Genomic DNA, 16457 nt, shown 5'->3' with positions numbered 1-16457 from the left:
CCTTGGGGACAAGTCCCGTTCCTGATCTGGTTTCTGAGAAGCAGGAACTTATATTAAGTCCCACTTGCTCAAGGAGTATTCATCTCAATATATTCAGCATACTTTTAGATTCCTGAGATCGAGCTGAATTCCAGCTGTTACCGTTTAAAAATATACATTGATAGAAGTGTTCTCTCTCCCTCTAAGCTGCTTAGCTTCCTTAAAGATAATTTTCTCAGACTGAGTTTAGCCAGAGAAAACAGGTTTCAGATCTCTCTCCCCTTCACCCTCCCTATTTTTCTACCAAACAGAAAATACCTACAGATTTCAGACATCTAAATCCTGACCCTCAGTATTGTTTCACTACACTGGTTTTACACAAGTTATTTGGGACAGGTATAATCCTAGGCCTTTACAATTATTTCATCTGTTCTTTCAATAAGTATTGGAAAAATAACTGTGTTCTGGAGTTACATTGGAACCTGCTCTGAGTGAATGAAGGGCAAAAAGACCTACTTTTTTACTTTCACTGGTGCCATTTACTCTTGCAAAACGTTAAGGAATAATTATTCTAAGGCAAGGGAGAGGGAGAAATAAAAGACAGTGATTTAGAGCCAAGAATGACATTGTGAGGGAATTCCCTGGCAGTCCAGTGGTTAGGACTCTGCGCTTTCATTGCTAAAGGTGTGGGTTCGATCCCTGGTCAGAGAACTAAGATCCCACAAGCTGTGTGGACAAAAAAAAAAAGAAGAAGAAGAATGACATTTTGAGACAAATAATAAATAAAAGTCAAAGAATGGAGAAAAGACTCGCGTGGGCACATGTCGCTGTGAGGCTTCAGGGTCCAGCCTCCAGCCTCCTGGGGCTGCTGAGAACTTATGTGGCTGGTGGGACTGAGGAACCGAATTGCTAATTTTAGTTCATTTAAAATATTTTCCCGTTAAACACAACTTCGTTGTTTTGATTAGAACGATATATTACTTTAGCTGTAGAAAACAGAGTCTAAGTGGGGATGTAAGATACACACGGGATTTCAAAGACTTAGTAGGAAAAAAGTAAACTATCTTAATAATTTTTAAATTGATTATAATTTAATCAATTATAGTTTAATATATTTATAAATCAATTGTAATTTAATCGAACTCAAATAGTATTATTTTGGCTATATCAGGTCAAATAAAATAATTATTAAAATTAATTATTCTTGTTTCCTATGTTTTTCTTTTAAAAATTTTAATGCGGCCACTCAGAAAACTTAATATTACATAAATGACTCAGATTGAATGTTTATTGGCAGCGACGCCATACAGGATATTTTGTCCTTTGGCTGCTAAATTCAGTTGCTGTGGTAACTAAAGGGGCCTCTAGGCTCAGGGTTTCCTGGAAGATTGGGAGAGAGGGGGAGGGGAGGAATGACCTCAGGGAAGGTTTTTTTGGTTGTCACGTTTCACCCATCGCCAGTTCTCTCAGCTAACAATGAGATTTAGAAAGTATCCTCATTTAGTGGTTTCGTTTTGTAATGTATAAAAATACCGAATCAGTATGTTGTGCACCTAAAACTAATATGATAATGTAAGTCAGTTATACTTCAGTTTTTTTTTAAAAATCCTCATTTCAGGAAAGACCACACGATGTGGTCTGTTTCAGGTCCAGTACTACCAGTTTGAATTCCAGGCTCCCAACCAAAACCCCAAGGGAAGGTGCACTTTCTTCAGTGGCTCCTCTCGCATAATTCTACCTCTTTACCGGCTTGTCGCACCCCACCCGCCCTTCCCCTGCAGGGCCTGCTAGGCTACAGATTAACAGGCATTAGGAATTTGACTACTGATGTTCCCCCCCAGCAAAGCCACCCAGCTCTACCTACGACGAACTCGTCCTCCTTCGTTAACTCTCACACGGGAGCACTTCTCTCTCCTTTTATTTTCCTTCATCTTCCTGTGCTCACAGTTTTCTTACCTGTCTTTCCTACTCAATCTTGCTCGCTTTGCTTGTATGGCTTAGAAATCAGATATTTATCTCACCCTTTTCTTTCAAGAAATTCACAGCCCAGAAGGAATAGGATATTGCTAATTAACTCCAGTTGTGTAAGAATCAGTTGGCCTCGTCCCTTTTTAATGTTTTAAGTGGCAGAAGGGAAGCACCATAAATTCCTTGAGGGCCAGGACTTTTGTGTCCTATATACTGATGAATCCGTCTGATGGGTAGTATGTGCTCCGCAAATACCTGTTGAACGGAATTTGATCATTTCCCTCTCTCTAGGTACTGTAAACCCGAGACTAGAGGCAAAATACTGCAGAATGGGTAGAATTCAGAATGGGTGGGGCATTGGTGAATGCCGTATTTTCAGGAGTTTGGATAGTGTCCCATGGGCAGCTGATTCTCTCCTTTCTGCTGCCCAGGAGAGTTGGTTTGGCTCCTAGACACTCAGGTTTTCTCCCAGGAGAGAGTATGCTCATCAGAGGACAAGTAGAGCCAAAAATTCTTCCAATTCTTCCTTCACTCGCTTTCCTTCTCTCAGACTGTCCTTCCCTCCCCTTCAAGATTGTAGACACAGCCTACAATCAAAGAGCAGCTGATAAATTCATAGGATTAGGAATAGTTTCAGTTTACACTCCGTCAACCAACGTTAACTCTCATATAGTAGCACCCACTCGACTTTCCTTATATAGATAGCGCTTATCCTCATCTCTTTACGGATTGATTCAGTTCTGAGCACTTGCGAGAGCAAAAAATAAAGTGTATCTGCCCTCCCTCCAGGCTTTTCTGGTAGCATTTTTGTCTGTGAAACTAAGAGGCTGTAGCTGCTCTTAGAAGAGGAAAGGAGGACGAGCTTCGAAAAAAAAAAAAAAAACCACGGAGTAGGGAGGGTGGAGGATGTGGTTTTAAAGAGATGGGGGGGTGTGGTCTAGGGTGGGGGCAGAGCTTGAGGTCACAAAATTCCGGGAGGTCCGGAGATCACTGGGGGCGGGGGCGGGGTGGGGCTGGGGGCTTGTCGCCCAGGCTCCGCCCTTTGCGGAGCTTATAAATAGGTGCCCATCCTAAGGGTGCGTGAGGAGACGTTGGAGCGGTACCGAGGACCTGCCTGAAAACTTGCTGCTGAGAAGGACATTTTGGAGGTTTTGTTGGCTGGAAGAGGGGTCTCTGGAATCCCACTTCTAGATCTTTATTGAAGATTGAAAGGAATTAATTTAGGGCCATGGGGACAGCGAAGGTAAGAACGATACAGTTACTGGTTTTTGCTTGTTTGGGGTACGCTCCGAAAGGCAAGCCTTAATGGTGATGGCTGTGCTCTCTTCCTAGCCATCTTAGAGCCTTTCCATTTCTTCCCCAGCCTGCAGTGCCACAGTTCCACCAGTTCTCTTTGGATGTCATTTCCTATAAAGGATTTATCCCTGTTTGATTCACCTTCCTGTGGTAGGGAAAGTCACCTGGAGAAGTTGTGTTTGTTTCTCGTTTTTTTTTTTTTCTTTAATACAATTACAGGCTACTGAGAATGTGAGGATGAAACCGGTTGAGTGTTCAGGGGATCAGGGGCTGCTTGGTTGTGTTGATTACGAGTGTGGGTCTGAGAACCAGCAAGAGGATTTCTCTGGACGCCTTAGACATTGAAAGGACCTGGGATTTGTTGTGGGGCCTGGGTCGGTGTCCAGCCATCTGTTCTATGACCTATGGGATTCCCTGGATACTAAGGAGAGAGAATTCCAGTTGTCCTTCCTGTTGTGGTCGATTGTGAGTGCACAATATTTTAATGTATTATTGTGTTATGGATGCAGTATTTGTAGGGAGAAAGGTATTTTCATTCACTAAGGTAACTTACTTGAAAATAAAAGAAGAGAAGGGATGAAAAAGTGGGAAGGCCCTCCATAATAGTAAATGATGAGAGAAAAAGAAGAGGTTTTTACTAAAAGGAGAGGATTAAACAGAACGCGGTGCCCTGGCGGGGCTTCAGGGGTACTAGATGCCTGGGAGGCAAGGTCAATTTGGGGAACTGAAACTCCTGGCCTGCCACTGTCTGACCTGAGAGGGAAGGAGTTTAAGGTGAGGAGGGGTTGGGGTTCTCAGGCGTAAAAAGTGAGCTACCTTGAGGTGGAAAGTAAGATCACGCCCACTGGAATTATTCCCAGCAAGGTGAGTGATGACTGGGTGGATTACTGCACAGCCCCTCACAAAATGTCTCCATCTGGGGTTGGGCGTGAGCTTGTGCTCGCCCCCTGGTGGGTGGGTGGGGGATAACAGTACATTATTAAGTGAACGGGAAGAATTTCAGATGGGACCAAGGATACAGTAGGTTGATCCTGTAGATTACGTGATGCAGTTAAGACCAGCCTGGTGATGACGACACACCACCAGTACTCGGGCTTCTGTGGAATCTGGGGTACGGGTGAGCATACGCTGGATCTAGCTGTTTCCAGAGTCAATTGTTCTTAGCAATCCTAAGGCATTTTACTGTGCCCTCACAATTTTTTCTATTCCTGAGCACAGTTCTATGCTTGCTCTTACCTGGGGCTGTTTTCTGAATGCTTCCAAACCGACTAACCCAGTTATCTTAACTTCTCCCTTTTCTCAAATTCTCTTGCCACTTTCCCCAAGTTTACTCTGCATGCTCACCCATGTATTTCCAGATAAGCTCTTCAGTTCTTTCGTGTTCCTCATTCATTACCTAAATCGTTAAGTTTTTGTTGTTTTCATACCGCTCACAGGCTGAGTTCTTCTGATATATACATCTTCTTAATAAGAGGCAACCACCAACAAGAGTTTTGACTGTTTCTTCTCTCCTCCCTCCCCCCCCCCCAGGTCACCGCCCCTCTGATCTTTGCCATCACGATTGCTACAATAGGCTCTTTCCAGTTTGGCTACAACACTGGAGTCATCAATGCTCCTGAGGAGGTGAGTGCCAGGCAGCTAGAGTTTGGAATAGGATAATTATTCCTTTAGGTAGTGTTTCCAGAATTAACAAGTTTAGACACACTTGGTAGGTAGCTTGGCTAAGACCTAGAGGGGGAATGATATTGGTGGGGGTCTATTTGAATCATTGATCAAGGCAAAAGGCTCAGGGGCTCCCTGTACCCTGGACTGTACCCATTCTTCCTCTCACCCTACGGTGACACACTTCCTTTATTATCTCTTAGGGGTTAGTTACAAAGTCTCAGGGTGAGAGGGTGGCTGGGATAGTCACCAAACAAGAGTACATCAGTACTACTACCTACTGGAATTTTCAGGACAAATAAAAAATTATTCTTTTCAGAGCCGGTAACATTAACTCCAGTGTTACCTGTCTCATCCATTGCCATCTATTTATTCCCTTGATCCGCTACCTAGAAAGTAACTGTAATGCTGTTCTCGTAGGGAGGGGAAGATCCCCAATGTTTGTTTCTTTTCTCTTCCAGTTGTAACCGTCTCTTCTCCCACCAACCATTTTAATTTGCAGATCATAAAGGACTATCTCAATTACACTTTGCAAGAGAGGTTCAAAAACCCTCCCTCTGAGGTGGTACTCACGTCCCTGTGGTCCTTGTCTGTGGCCATCTTCTCCGTTGGTGGTATGGTTGGCTCCTTTTCTGTTGGACTCTTTGTCAACCGGTTTGGCAGGTATTAATACTTTTTTTTTTTTTTTTTTTTGGCTGAGTTGGGTTTTGGTTGCTGCACGCAGGCTTTCTCTAGTTGTGGTGAGCGAGGGCTACTCTTCGTTGCTGTGCGCGCGCTTCTCACTGCAGTGGCTTCTTTTGTTGCGGAGCTCAGGCTCTAGGTGCGTGGGCTTCAGTAGCTGTGGCGTGCGGGCTTCAGTAGTTGTGGTGCACGGGCTTAGCTGCTCCGTGGCATGCGGAATCCTCTCAGACCAGGGCTTGAACCTGTGCTCCCTGCATTGGCAGGCAGATTCTTAACCACTGCGCCACCAGGGAAGTCCCAGTTTGGCAGGTCTTGATCAGAAGCTGGGCAAGGAAGGGGTCTATACTGGTTCCATTGAGGACAAGAATTGAGGCTTAGAGCAGGGAGGTGAAGATGCATTTGAATGAGAGAACCTCAAATTCCCATCAAGGGAAAACTAGTCCCACAGATTGCTGGGCTCCAACCCAGATTCAGGCCTAATAATTACTCTGGGGTAGGGTGGGATAATTTTAATTTCTAGCAAATTTCTAGCTGATGCTGTTAGTTTGTGGACCACTTTGAGAACAACTGGCCTTAAAGTGCTTGCTAAAATTCTAGCCTACAGCTAGGACGTAGAGGGGAGAATCTTAAACAAATTCTTTAGGTGAGTGTTATGCATACTGAGGTGTAAGAACCATTGATCTTGATTATCCCAACCAGATATGTTCTGATACTAGAAAGTGGAAAAATTAGACCAAAAGATATGTGAGCCTGGAGAAGAGTAGAATGATTAGGAAAGAAGGGGGGGATCAGGTCTGTTTTGCTAACTTCACTTGTTTTTGTTTAATCTTTCAGGCGCAATTCAATGCTTATTGTCAACCTGTTGGCCATCGCTGGTGGCTGCCTTATGGGGTTCTGCAAAATAGCGGAGTCATTTGAAATGCTGATCCTGGGCCGACTGGTTATTGGCCTCTTCTGTGGACTCTGCACAGGATTCGTGCCCATGTACATTGGAGAGATATCTCCCACGGCCCTGCGGGGGGCCTTTGGCACTCTCAACCAGCTGGGCATCGTTATTGGGATTCTGGTGGCCCAGGTACTCTAGAACTTACTGAGTGTTAGTTTCACAACTCATTAAATGAATTTACATAGAGAAGACAGTCAAGAGAATGTCTGGCACAGAGAACTGTCTTCAATATCCTATGATAAACCATAATGGAAAAGAATATATATTTCTTTAAATATATATATATATATATGCATAACCGAATCACTGTGCTGTACAGCGGTAATTAACACAACATTGTAAATCAACTATACTTCAATTGAAAAAAGAACGTCTGGCACACATTCAACTATATATGTTTCAGACATTAATTAATATTACTATAGTTCACAGACAGCTAAGGAAGCAGGCAGGGTAGAAAAAGTAGAAGAGACTATCTTTTCCCGTGATGAAAGAACAGATGATCTTCTGAACATTTTTTTAAAATCAACTTGTAGCCTGTACAGTATGGAATTTATAGTATTGTCTTTGTCTGGTTTCTAGATCTTTGGTCTAAAAAACATCTTGGGGACTAAAGAGCTCTGGCCGCTGCTCTTGGGCTTCACCATCATCCCAGCCATCCTCCAATGTGCTGCCCTTCCATTTTGCCCTGAAAGTCCTAGATTCTTGCTCATTAACAGAAAGGAAGAGGAGAGCGCTAAGGAGAGTGAGTACCCTTCACGCCTTCACTGTAGGAACCTTAGGCTTGTGGTTTGTTTTAGGATGAGGACATTGGATCTGGTTTTCGTCATCTTTCGCTGTCTGATTATGCTTAAGTCAGAAACTTGCAGCCCCTGAAGGATGGGGTGAGAAGGCGAGTTAAAGCCAGATGCTGGTTGAGCCGCCAGATGCAGGGCTCATCTGGGCGGCTTCTTCCCATCCGTCTCACGGGGAAAAAGAATTCGGGACAGCGCCTTACCATTAACCTTTCCCCTTCATGCTTTTCACCAGTTCTCCAGCGACTGTGGGGCACCCAGGATGTGGCTCAGGACATCCAGGAGATGAAAGATGAGAGTATAAGGATGGCACAGGAAAAAAAAGTCACTGTGGTGGAACTCTTCCGAGCCCCCAGCTACCGACAGCCCATCGTCATCTCCATCATGCTCCAGCTCTCTCAGCAGCTCTCGGGGATCAACGCTGTGAGTGCCCACTTGTCTGTCAAACGTGTCCTACAATATTCCACTTAAAACACCTGACCAGAGGTGAATAGCATTGGTTGCTCACCTTCTTTTATATCCAGGGGTCCCTCACAATGCTTGCCACAGAGCAGCCTCTCAAAACATGCTCTTTACCCAGGTTTCCATTTCGTTTTTTTTTTTAATTTTTTCATTTTTATTTGTTTATTTTTAAATTTTTTTGGTTGGATCTTAGTTCCCCAACCAGGGATCAAACCCATGCCCCTTGTAGTGGAAGCATGGAGCCCTAACCACTGGACTGCCAGGGAATTCCTATTTCTTAAAATTATCTATAGTACATGTTTTCCATGTGGAAAGATGAGAGAATCAGCTAAAAGTTTGTCACCCTTAGCCTTGGAACTTATAGTTAACGTTTGTCCTCTTCCAGATTTTGTTTTTAATATACAGAGTATCACAATTTGTCAATTTTTATTAATCCTCTTTCTTTGACCACTCATTTTAAAAATTTTCAGTCCTCTTTAACTCTGATCTGTCTTATTACATGATGTTATCAGTGATAACGTAAGCCATATAATCAAAGCAGATCTGAGAGTTGATATACCTTGGGTTTTTTCCCAGGACTGTACAATTTAAAATCAGTGTAAAGCCCTGGGGAGCAATTAGGAGGTGTGTGGGCACACAGGCAACCTCAGAGTGAGCTGGGCTTATCATTCTCTATATTTTTTACAACTTAGAATAGTGACTATGATAGTTAAGTGTGAGGCAAAATGCAAGCTAGCAGTGGGCAGGTAGCCATTGTGTTCTATGCAAAAATCAGCTTCTGCTCTTGAGTTTTGGTTGTGGGCAGAGAGGGTATTCCTACACCTATCCTTCTGCAGATAAAATATTTGGATATGAAGAACACCCACCCCTGTCCCCCTTCTAAGTACTGGTTCACGCCCTGAGGGTTTCCCATCGTAATGTGATCAGTGTGATCAAATCGTTTTGTGACAAAGCGTTTTGCAAAACACATGATAACTCAAAATACAAAGTTTGTCCTTAGCCTTTTCTGCCTAACGCACCACAAGGATACTTGTGTTTGAAATCGCAGTGCATCTCCTGAGGACTCAGAGGCTGTCATATCAGACCTTGGGAGGAAAGATAGTTTGAAAAAGCCTCTCAGGTGGTTTTGATGGATATCAATCTCCAATTTCCACATTTGAAAAACCACTGTAATTCAAATATACTCTCAAGACTTTCCAGAACAGCAAGGCTGGGACTAGAGTGAGGTGTCCAGATACAAGACGTGTCCTGAGAAGGACCGCCTTCTTCAATTCTATACCCCAGGCGCCTGCTTGCCTCCCCCGAGTCGAAGCCCTGCAAAACAGGATCAGAAAAAGACCACCCCGGGAAAGTTACAAATGATAGATGAGTGCTCTGCTGGTAGGACCTACCCATCGCCCAGCCCCTATCTCCGCCCTTTCAGGAAATGGTGTGTGAAAGTCAGTTTTCCAACCTACCTTTGAACAAAGGATGTTTTCTAATTTCCCTTAAAGGCAGAGGGGGTAAGAGGCTGGATAGTGTTTACCCAGCAGAGTAAACTGCCTTCAGGTAAGATGATGTGGCCTAGCTCCATGGCGCCAGGCAGCAAGATTTTACTGTAAGAAGTTTGCTTGAGATGAGCATATAACGTGTTAGGTTTTTGACATGTGAGCTTTTATATAAGGAAGAGAATTGGCATAGCTGTTCATCTCTGGTTTTAACTGTTCAAACGTCTTTCCTCACAAGCTTTATATTATTAAATATTCTTCGATTTTTTTTTTTTTTTAAATTCCATGCTTCTCTCCTAGAGCAGCAGTTTTCAATGAGGATGACACCCCATATCTCAGTTTCCAAGAGCTCAGCCTGAATCTTATTTTGGAAAATATACATAGTTTCTATCTTAGGTTGTAGGGATTTGAAGACTTGTTTCTGGAGACGGTCACTCCCATTGTCGAAGCATATGTTCATCAAAAAGTCTGATGAATACTGGCTGCTACGAGGGCAGGTACTCTGGGTGAAATCATAAACCCCTAAACCAAACCTGAGGGACTGAGCCATCTAGATCCTGTTCCCTTGTTATCTTGAGGTCTGAGACCAGTGTTTTGACATCTCTTTAGCTGTGGTAGTTGCAGCAGCCCTACGTATTAGCACAGTGTTGAGCAAATAATAAAAATAGTATACATTAAATTGTAGTTTATTTAATAGTGTCTATTCAATTAAAATAATAGCTGGTGTTAGTTTGTAAAACACTTGCAAAGACCTAGTCCCTGGAATTCCAGCCCAAGTTCTGCTTCTAAATCACGATCAGGCTGAGGTTACTCTTCAGTTTCTTCACTATCAAGTGGAGACATCAATGCCTGTCATTGTTGGTCGGGGTGGGAGTTGGAGTAAGTCTATTGGAAAAGTGTAATTGAAAAACTTAAAGGGACTTAAGCCTTTATATGTAAGTTACTAAAGTAAACTTAAGGAAGAGGCTAAATGGAGCAGTAAGAAGAAGCATAGTTAGAAGGAAAAAAAAGTGGAAATAAGTAGCTAGAATTGAAGACGACTGAAGAAGAGAATAGAGATAAGATAACAGAAGATCGTTGTTTGCGGAAAAGATACCGTGATTGAACAAAATCCCTGGGAAGTACTCCTTAACTTCTGGGACTTTTCTGACTTGATTTTTTGGAGGGTTCCATGTAACTGCTATGCACAATTGTATTTCACAGTTGCATCTTTTGTTCCCTGTTAGGTGTTCTATTACTCGACAGGAATCTTCCAAGATGCAGGTGTCAAGGAGCCGATCTACGCCACTATTGGTGCAGGCGTGGTTAATACCATCTTCACTGTGGTTTCTGTAAGTTGGATGTTTTGATCATTGTTGAGGTGGGAGAAGAATTCTTGCTACACACGTTCAAGGATGGGTTGCATGTCCTTCCACACCCCCCTTCCGTCATTTAGTTAAACTTTTTCTCCTTTAATTCCTTTTGGGGGAAAAGGGCTATTGAGTGGGTAATGGGTAAGACAGTCTTCACTCTTCAAACACATAGGGAATGGATGGGCAAGAGGAAGTATAGAGGGGATTCTGTAGGGTGCTTTTAACTTGACGCTGGAAGAGAGGAAGTGTAACTATAGCAGGTAGCCTGCTGTTGGTCAGGCAGGTTCCAGAGCTCATATAGTTGTTTTCATGAAAGGGAATGCAGATATTTCTTTTTTATTCTTTTAGGTGTTCCTGGTAGAAAAGGCAGGGAGGAGGACGCTACACCTGATAGGCCTCGGAGGGATGGCTTTTTGTTCCGTCCTCATGACGATTTCTTTGTTATTAAAGGTGAGTCTTCTTTGCGAAGGAAGGGGGTGGGAAGGGGGTGGTGCGGAAAGGTGAGGGGGTGGGTAGTTGAGGTTTGGAGATCATACAAATGACATTTGGGAGAGGCAACATGCCCAGAGTTTTAAGACAAGTGGATTAGCAGAGATAGATGATTAAATTGCTATAATCCCTATATCTATATAACATATAGTTTGTAAAATACATTATCTCATCTAATTCTTAAAGAAACCTTGAGGTCATTATTCCCCTTTTACAGCTCTTAAGATGGTCTCAGTGCAGAATGACACTTGTGATCACACTGCTAGGTTTCAAAGACCCGAGGCTTCTAGGACTTCCCTGGCGGTCCAGTGGTTAAGACTCTGCACTCTCAGTGCAGGGGGCACGGGTTCAATCCCTGGTGGGGGAACTAAGATACCCCATGCCGTATGGTGAGGCCAAAACAAAAAAAGAAGAAAGAAACAAGGACCTAAGGCTTCTAGGTCCAGTAACTCCTTTATACCGCGGGACGGAAGGAACTTTTCATTATCAGTCAGTGCTCATCTCTGGGGAGCTGGATGCTGCCTGGGGCCTGCTTTCTCTGATACTAACTTTCCTTTGTTCCCTTCTCGTAGGATAATTACGGTTGGATGAGCTTTATCTGTATTGGGGCCATCTTACTCTTCGTGGCCTTCTTTGAAATTGGCCCAGGCCCCATCCCCTGGTTTATTGTGGCTGAACTCTTCAGCCAGGGACCCCGCCCGGCTGCCATGGCAGTGGCTGGCTGTTCCAACTGGACCTCCAACTTCTTGGTTGGACTGCTCTTCCCCTCAGCTGCAGTAAGTAACCTAAAACTCACCCAGCCCATCTCGAGACCAGCGAATACATAGTTCTGCCTAGAAACAGAATGGTAATAATAAGCCTTAGGATTCCAAACCAGTATTTAAAATCCATCATCTGGCTTAGCCTTAATGGCTTTATGATGTTGATGATGAGGTGGGTCCTATTATAAGATGGCCTAGAGCTGATTTGTTAAGTAAAGGAACCAGCCGTGGACATCTAGAAGGCATTCCCAGTTCCCATGAGTCTTTCAGAAACCCAGATCTTAAAACTCATAATCAGAAGGCCTAAAATAACTCAATAGGTATTTGGAAACGGCTAACTTCAATGACTCGGAAAAGGAATGACAAAAAATTGCAGAGAAATATAGTAAGCTACCAATGAAATCATAAACAAGTCTCTGAAGAAACCTTACTGTCTTCATGAAGTCTTAGAAGGGTTATGGCTTCAGGCCCATTGGAAATAACGATTGCGAGGGAAACTGGAGTTTATCAGCAACCAGATTTTGACACCGACTCTCCTTGTTTTGTGGCCTTTCCCTAGTTCTATTTAGGAGCCTACGTTTTCATTATCTTCACGGGTTTCCTTGTCATCTTCTGGGTCTTCACCTTCTTCAAAGTCCCTGAGACTCGTGGCAGGACTTTTGAGGAAATTACACGAGCCTTTGAAGGGCCGGTGCTGGCGGGTAACCGAGGTGAGAAAGGTCCCATCGTGGAGATGAACAGCATCCAGCCCACGAAGGACACCAACGTCTAAGCAGTGCCTCCTTCCCACCTCCCTCCTGTCATGAAAAAGCAACCTCTCCCTAAGCAGGGGAGAGACCTCATCAGGTTGTAACCCAGGACCATTTCTGAATGCTGCTACTCAATTCTTTTCTCATCTCACACACCCTTGGGCGCTCAGAGGATCCCAATGCTGGGGTTAGTTGTTATCTTCAAAGGCTTTTAAAATTTTCATTTCTTGGACAATCTCTTCTGTTCAGGAGAGACCAAGGGAACCTGCCTTCATTTCAGGAGGGATTGGCTGCTTGGCATATGACAACTCTGCCAGCTCCTGCCCCCTTAGGCTCTACTATTGCCTCTCGAGGGCATCTAGGGGAGTGGGCATGAGGCTGCAGTTCCTCCGACCTCGATTTACCAGGAAGCAGATACACGTAAGAATGTGGAGGGCAGAGAGGGATTCCATAAGACCGTCTTCCTCACTTCCATATGGCTCTGCAGAGCAAACTAACTTGAGTTTTATTTATTTGATCTTCTGGTTTTATTGCATAAATATTTATTTTTGTAAGTATATAGTAATTTTACCAAATAATAAAAGCATGAGGAAATTGAGGTTAGAGGGAGGTGCTTAAAGAGGTTATGGGGGGAAAAAAAAAAGAGGTTATGGGGTGGAAGATTTAATACCGAAGAGGTTAGGGTGCAATAAGAAGGGACAAATTCAGGGAGAAATGTGATGCATTGTTGGAGGGTGTATGACGTGGTGTGTGAGGTTTGCACGTTGCCTCTTAACAATTTCTGTCCTTCAGGTGAAAACTCAAATCTCAGAAAAGTCACGTGCCTGTATGAAGAAGCTATTAGTTCCTTTGGAACTTTTTCCTTTGTTTAAGATTATATGTAGTATTACTTGAAATCTAGGATTATCACTAAGATGGGCATTGTAGTTAATGGTAGTTGATGGGTTCTAATTTTGGATGGAGTCCAGAGAAGGGATGGTTATTTCTAGAAATCCTCTCTCCCCTCACTGGACCAAACGGCTTCTTTGTAGTGAACTCACTTTTTTTTTTTTTTTAATACTCCTATCATCTGGTGGGAGAGCCTTCCAAATGAACAAGCCAAAATATTAGTTCTTGGTAGAGGTTTGTTATTTCTTCAGTTTGTTCTTTAGAAGATTTTAGATGTTGATTTTTATTTTGTTTTAAGCCATAGCTTTAAAAGAATTCAGAGATGTGCATAGCTACCTTGGAATTTGTAACCTCAGCTCTGGGAGAGGATTTTTCCAGAAAGATTATTATCCAGTTGAAGTATGTTGTTACATTAGGGTCATCTCATGCTCATTTATGTCTGTTACCATGTCAAGTTACCCTTGTTACCATGTTACCATAGTATTATGTCAAGTGTCCTTCCAGGGACTTGAACCTTCCCACAGACCACACTTGACAGTATGCGTGGATGTGCAGTGGAGCCCACACTTGAGCGTGAGTGTATGTGCACTGTCACCTTGCTCTGGGTGGAAGTAGTTTATGGGTAACTTGTTTCCTCTATGTTCCTAAGGCCCCCTTTTGGGTAGAATGTCGATAGCACTGCCTCTGCTGGGTAGAATTTGAATCTATGGTTTTTTTTCAAACTTTAGAGTTCAGTCTTACCTGGCTGCCTTTCCTTTTTGGAGAGGAAGGGGAGAACTCCCTAAATTTTGAGACTGAGAGTGGAGGACTCACTCCATGCTCCGGGACTCGGTGCCTCTGGGGGGTGCTGGAGGGGAGTCACAGGGGAGAGGGAGGCATTCCTTGAAGGCAGTAAGAAACAAACTGAAGCTTCTAAATTCGGGGCGGTTCAGAGAGTTAGGTGAGATGGAGGGATCTACACTTGCCAGAGGCCATGGACACCTCCACGCCCATCCAGTTACCCAGTATTTTTAGAAATGGAGATTGGGCCCTTCTTCCCTTTTTCATATGTTGCTTGATCTCCCTCTCCCTCTTTGGTGCTTACATATTTCAGGCCCCTTAGCCAAACCCTTGCCTGTTGCCAGGATTTTGGTTCTAAGTTCTCACCATTCCCTCTGGTCCTTGAGCCTTTGGATAAAAACTCACAGAGCCGTGGGGTGGGGCTCTGCTGGAACGGCGGAGTTTCCTCTAACTGCACCTCCACTCTGGCTCCTCAGAACCAGTGGCTCGGCAGTCATGCAGTGTGGAGGTCTTCCCATTTCTCAGTGACCAGATTGTGAATAATTTCCAAACGGATTTTCTATTATTGTTACTATGGTTCTTTGTTTTGAAATAAAAATTCTGAATGTATATATAACATCACAGGCTTGGCTTTTTTGTTTTGTTTCGGTCCTTCCTGTGACAACAAAATCAGCTTTAATCCCAATGTGGCCACCCAGTACCTGTTGTAACCTTAAGTAAGTTTCTTCTACGAGAGTCTCGTACAAATGAAAACAGCAATACTTGTTTATTATGCAGATGAAATGGAAAAGCCTTAGCGCATTGCCTTGCATACTTAATAAATTATGTTGCTTGCTTTCCCCAGTGAGAATTCTTCTGATTTTTCTCTTATGCTCCTACCTATTTCCTTTCTCCTCCAGTCTTCAATCTCTAAAATTCATCCTACACTGATGTCAGGGCATCCATATGACATATACATATACATTTAAATCACTGTCCTGCTTAAAAATTCTTCAATAGCTTCCAGTCGACTACAGGAAAAACAGTCCCCTGGCTTAACAACCCCTCCAGGGGCAAGGTTCCTGCTACCTTTCGTTTCGATTCACCATTTCTTTCTTTTTTTGTTTAATTTTTATTTTATATTGGAGTATTGTTGATTAACAATGTTGTGTTAGTTTCAGGTGTACAGTAAAGTGATTCAGTTATACATATGTATTCTCTCTCTCTATATATATATCCCCATTCTTTTTCAGATTATTTTGCCATATAGGTTATCGCAGAATATTGAGTAGAGCTCCCTGTGCTCAACGGTAGGTCCTTGTTGATTATCTATTTTATATACAGTAGTGTGTGTATGTTCATCCCAAGCTCGTCATTTGTCCCCCTCCCCGCCACCTTTCCCTTTTGGTAACCATAAATTTGTTTTCGAAGTCTGTGAGTCTGTTTCTGTTTTGTAAATAAGAGTGCTATGAGTTATAAAAAATAAAAATAAAATTAGTTATAAATAAATAATTAGAAAACAGAAAATAACGCCTCATACCCACTACAGGCACTCCACACCTCCATGCTTTCCTTTCATGTAGTTCTGACACTCCCTTCCCTAGTTTCCATTCATTTACTACAGATATTTCTACTAGCCCAGGCAGGAGCTCCATAAAGGCTTCTTTACCCCCAACATAGTCCTTACACTGTGGTACTCTGTGTGTTAGAGGGGATGAAAGGATGAAACACCCTGGCTATCCTGAAAGAGCCCCAGTGAGTGCACCGTATTCCCCAAAATTGTGGTTGCCTTGGCTCCCTTTTTCCACCTTTGCTTCCTTATAATTCATTCTTCACATGATCAGAGTGATCTTTTAAAATCAGATCATGTCACTCGCTGCCCAAAGCCTTCCAGTTCCACTTAAAATAGTATCCAGGGGATGGTATCTAGAGGCACGCAGAATGGCCCAGCGTTTGAGGTACGTCCTAGACTGTCCTACAACAGCCTCTAACAAAACTAGGCCATCTGGAACCCCAAAACCTACATATAGTGTGTGCCCAGGCTGACTTTGAGGGGCTCGTGCTGTGAGACCTAAACTTTTTATAAGGTTGTCTAAAATGAGAAAGCATGTCAGGGGCTTCCCTTGGGGTGCAGTGGTTGGGAATCCGCTTGCCAGTGCAGGGGACAGGGGTTCGAGCCCTGGT

At 43.4% G+C, this 16457-nt stretch overlaps 1 protein-coding gene across 4 annotated transcripts in view; it reads left to right on the top strand.

Moving 5' to 3' along the window:
- SLC2A3 (solute carrier family 2 member 3) overlaps positions 1 to 14915 on the top strand; it is a 77644-nt gene extending 62729 nt beyond the window's left edge. For 2 of the 4 annotated variants that reach the window (XM_060306297.2, XM_060306296.2), the window contains 9 exons: positions 4774 to 4866; positions 5408 to 5568; positions 6421 to 6661; positions 7115 to 7277; positions 7562 to 7749; positions 10502 to 10606; positions 10976 to 11077; positions 11689 to 11892; positions 12437 to 14915. In XM_060306297.2, the coding sequence (XP_060162280.1) occupies positions 4774 to 4866; positions 5408 to 5568; positions 6421 to 6661; positions 7115 to 7277; positions 7562 to 7749; positions 10502 to 10606; positions 10976 to 11077; positions 11689 to 11892; positions 12437 to 12649 (1470 nt within the window). In that variant the 3' untranslated portion in view covers positions 12650 to 14915. Of the gene's footprint in view, positions 1 to 2961; positions 4108 to 4773; positions 4867 to 5407; positions 5569 to 6420; positions 6662 to 7114; positions 7278 to 7561; positions 7750 to 10501; positions 10607 to 10975; positions 11078 to 11688; positions 11893 to 12436 lie in introns of those variants that run through there. The other 2 variants (XM_030834516.2, XM_060306298.2) reach the window with 2 other exon arrangements.
- The last annotated feature ends 1542 nt before the right edge of the window (positions 14916 to 16457 follow it).

This window comes from Globicephala melas, chromosome 10 (assembly GCF_963455315.2).
Source record: "Globicephala melas chromosome 10, mGloMel1.2, whole genome shotgun sequence".
NCBI classification, from domain to species: Eukaryota; Metazoa; Chordata; class Mammalia; order Artiodactyla; family Delphinidae; genus Globicephala; species Globicephala melas.
This window is presented reverse-complemented; position numbering and strand designations above follow the sequence as displayed.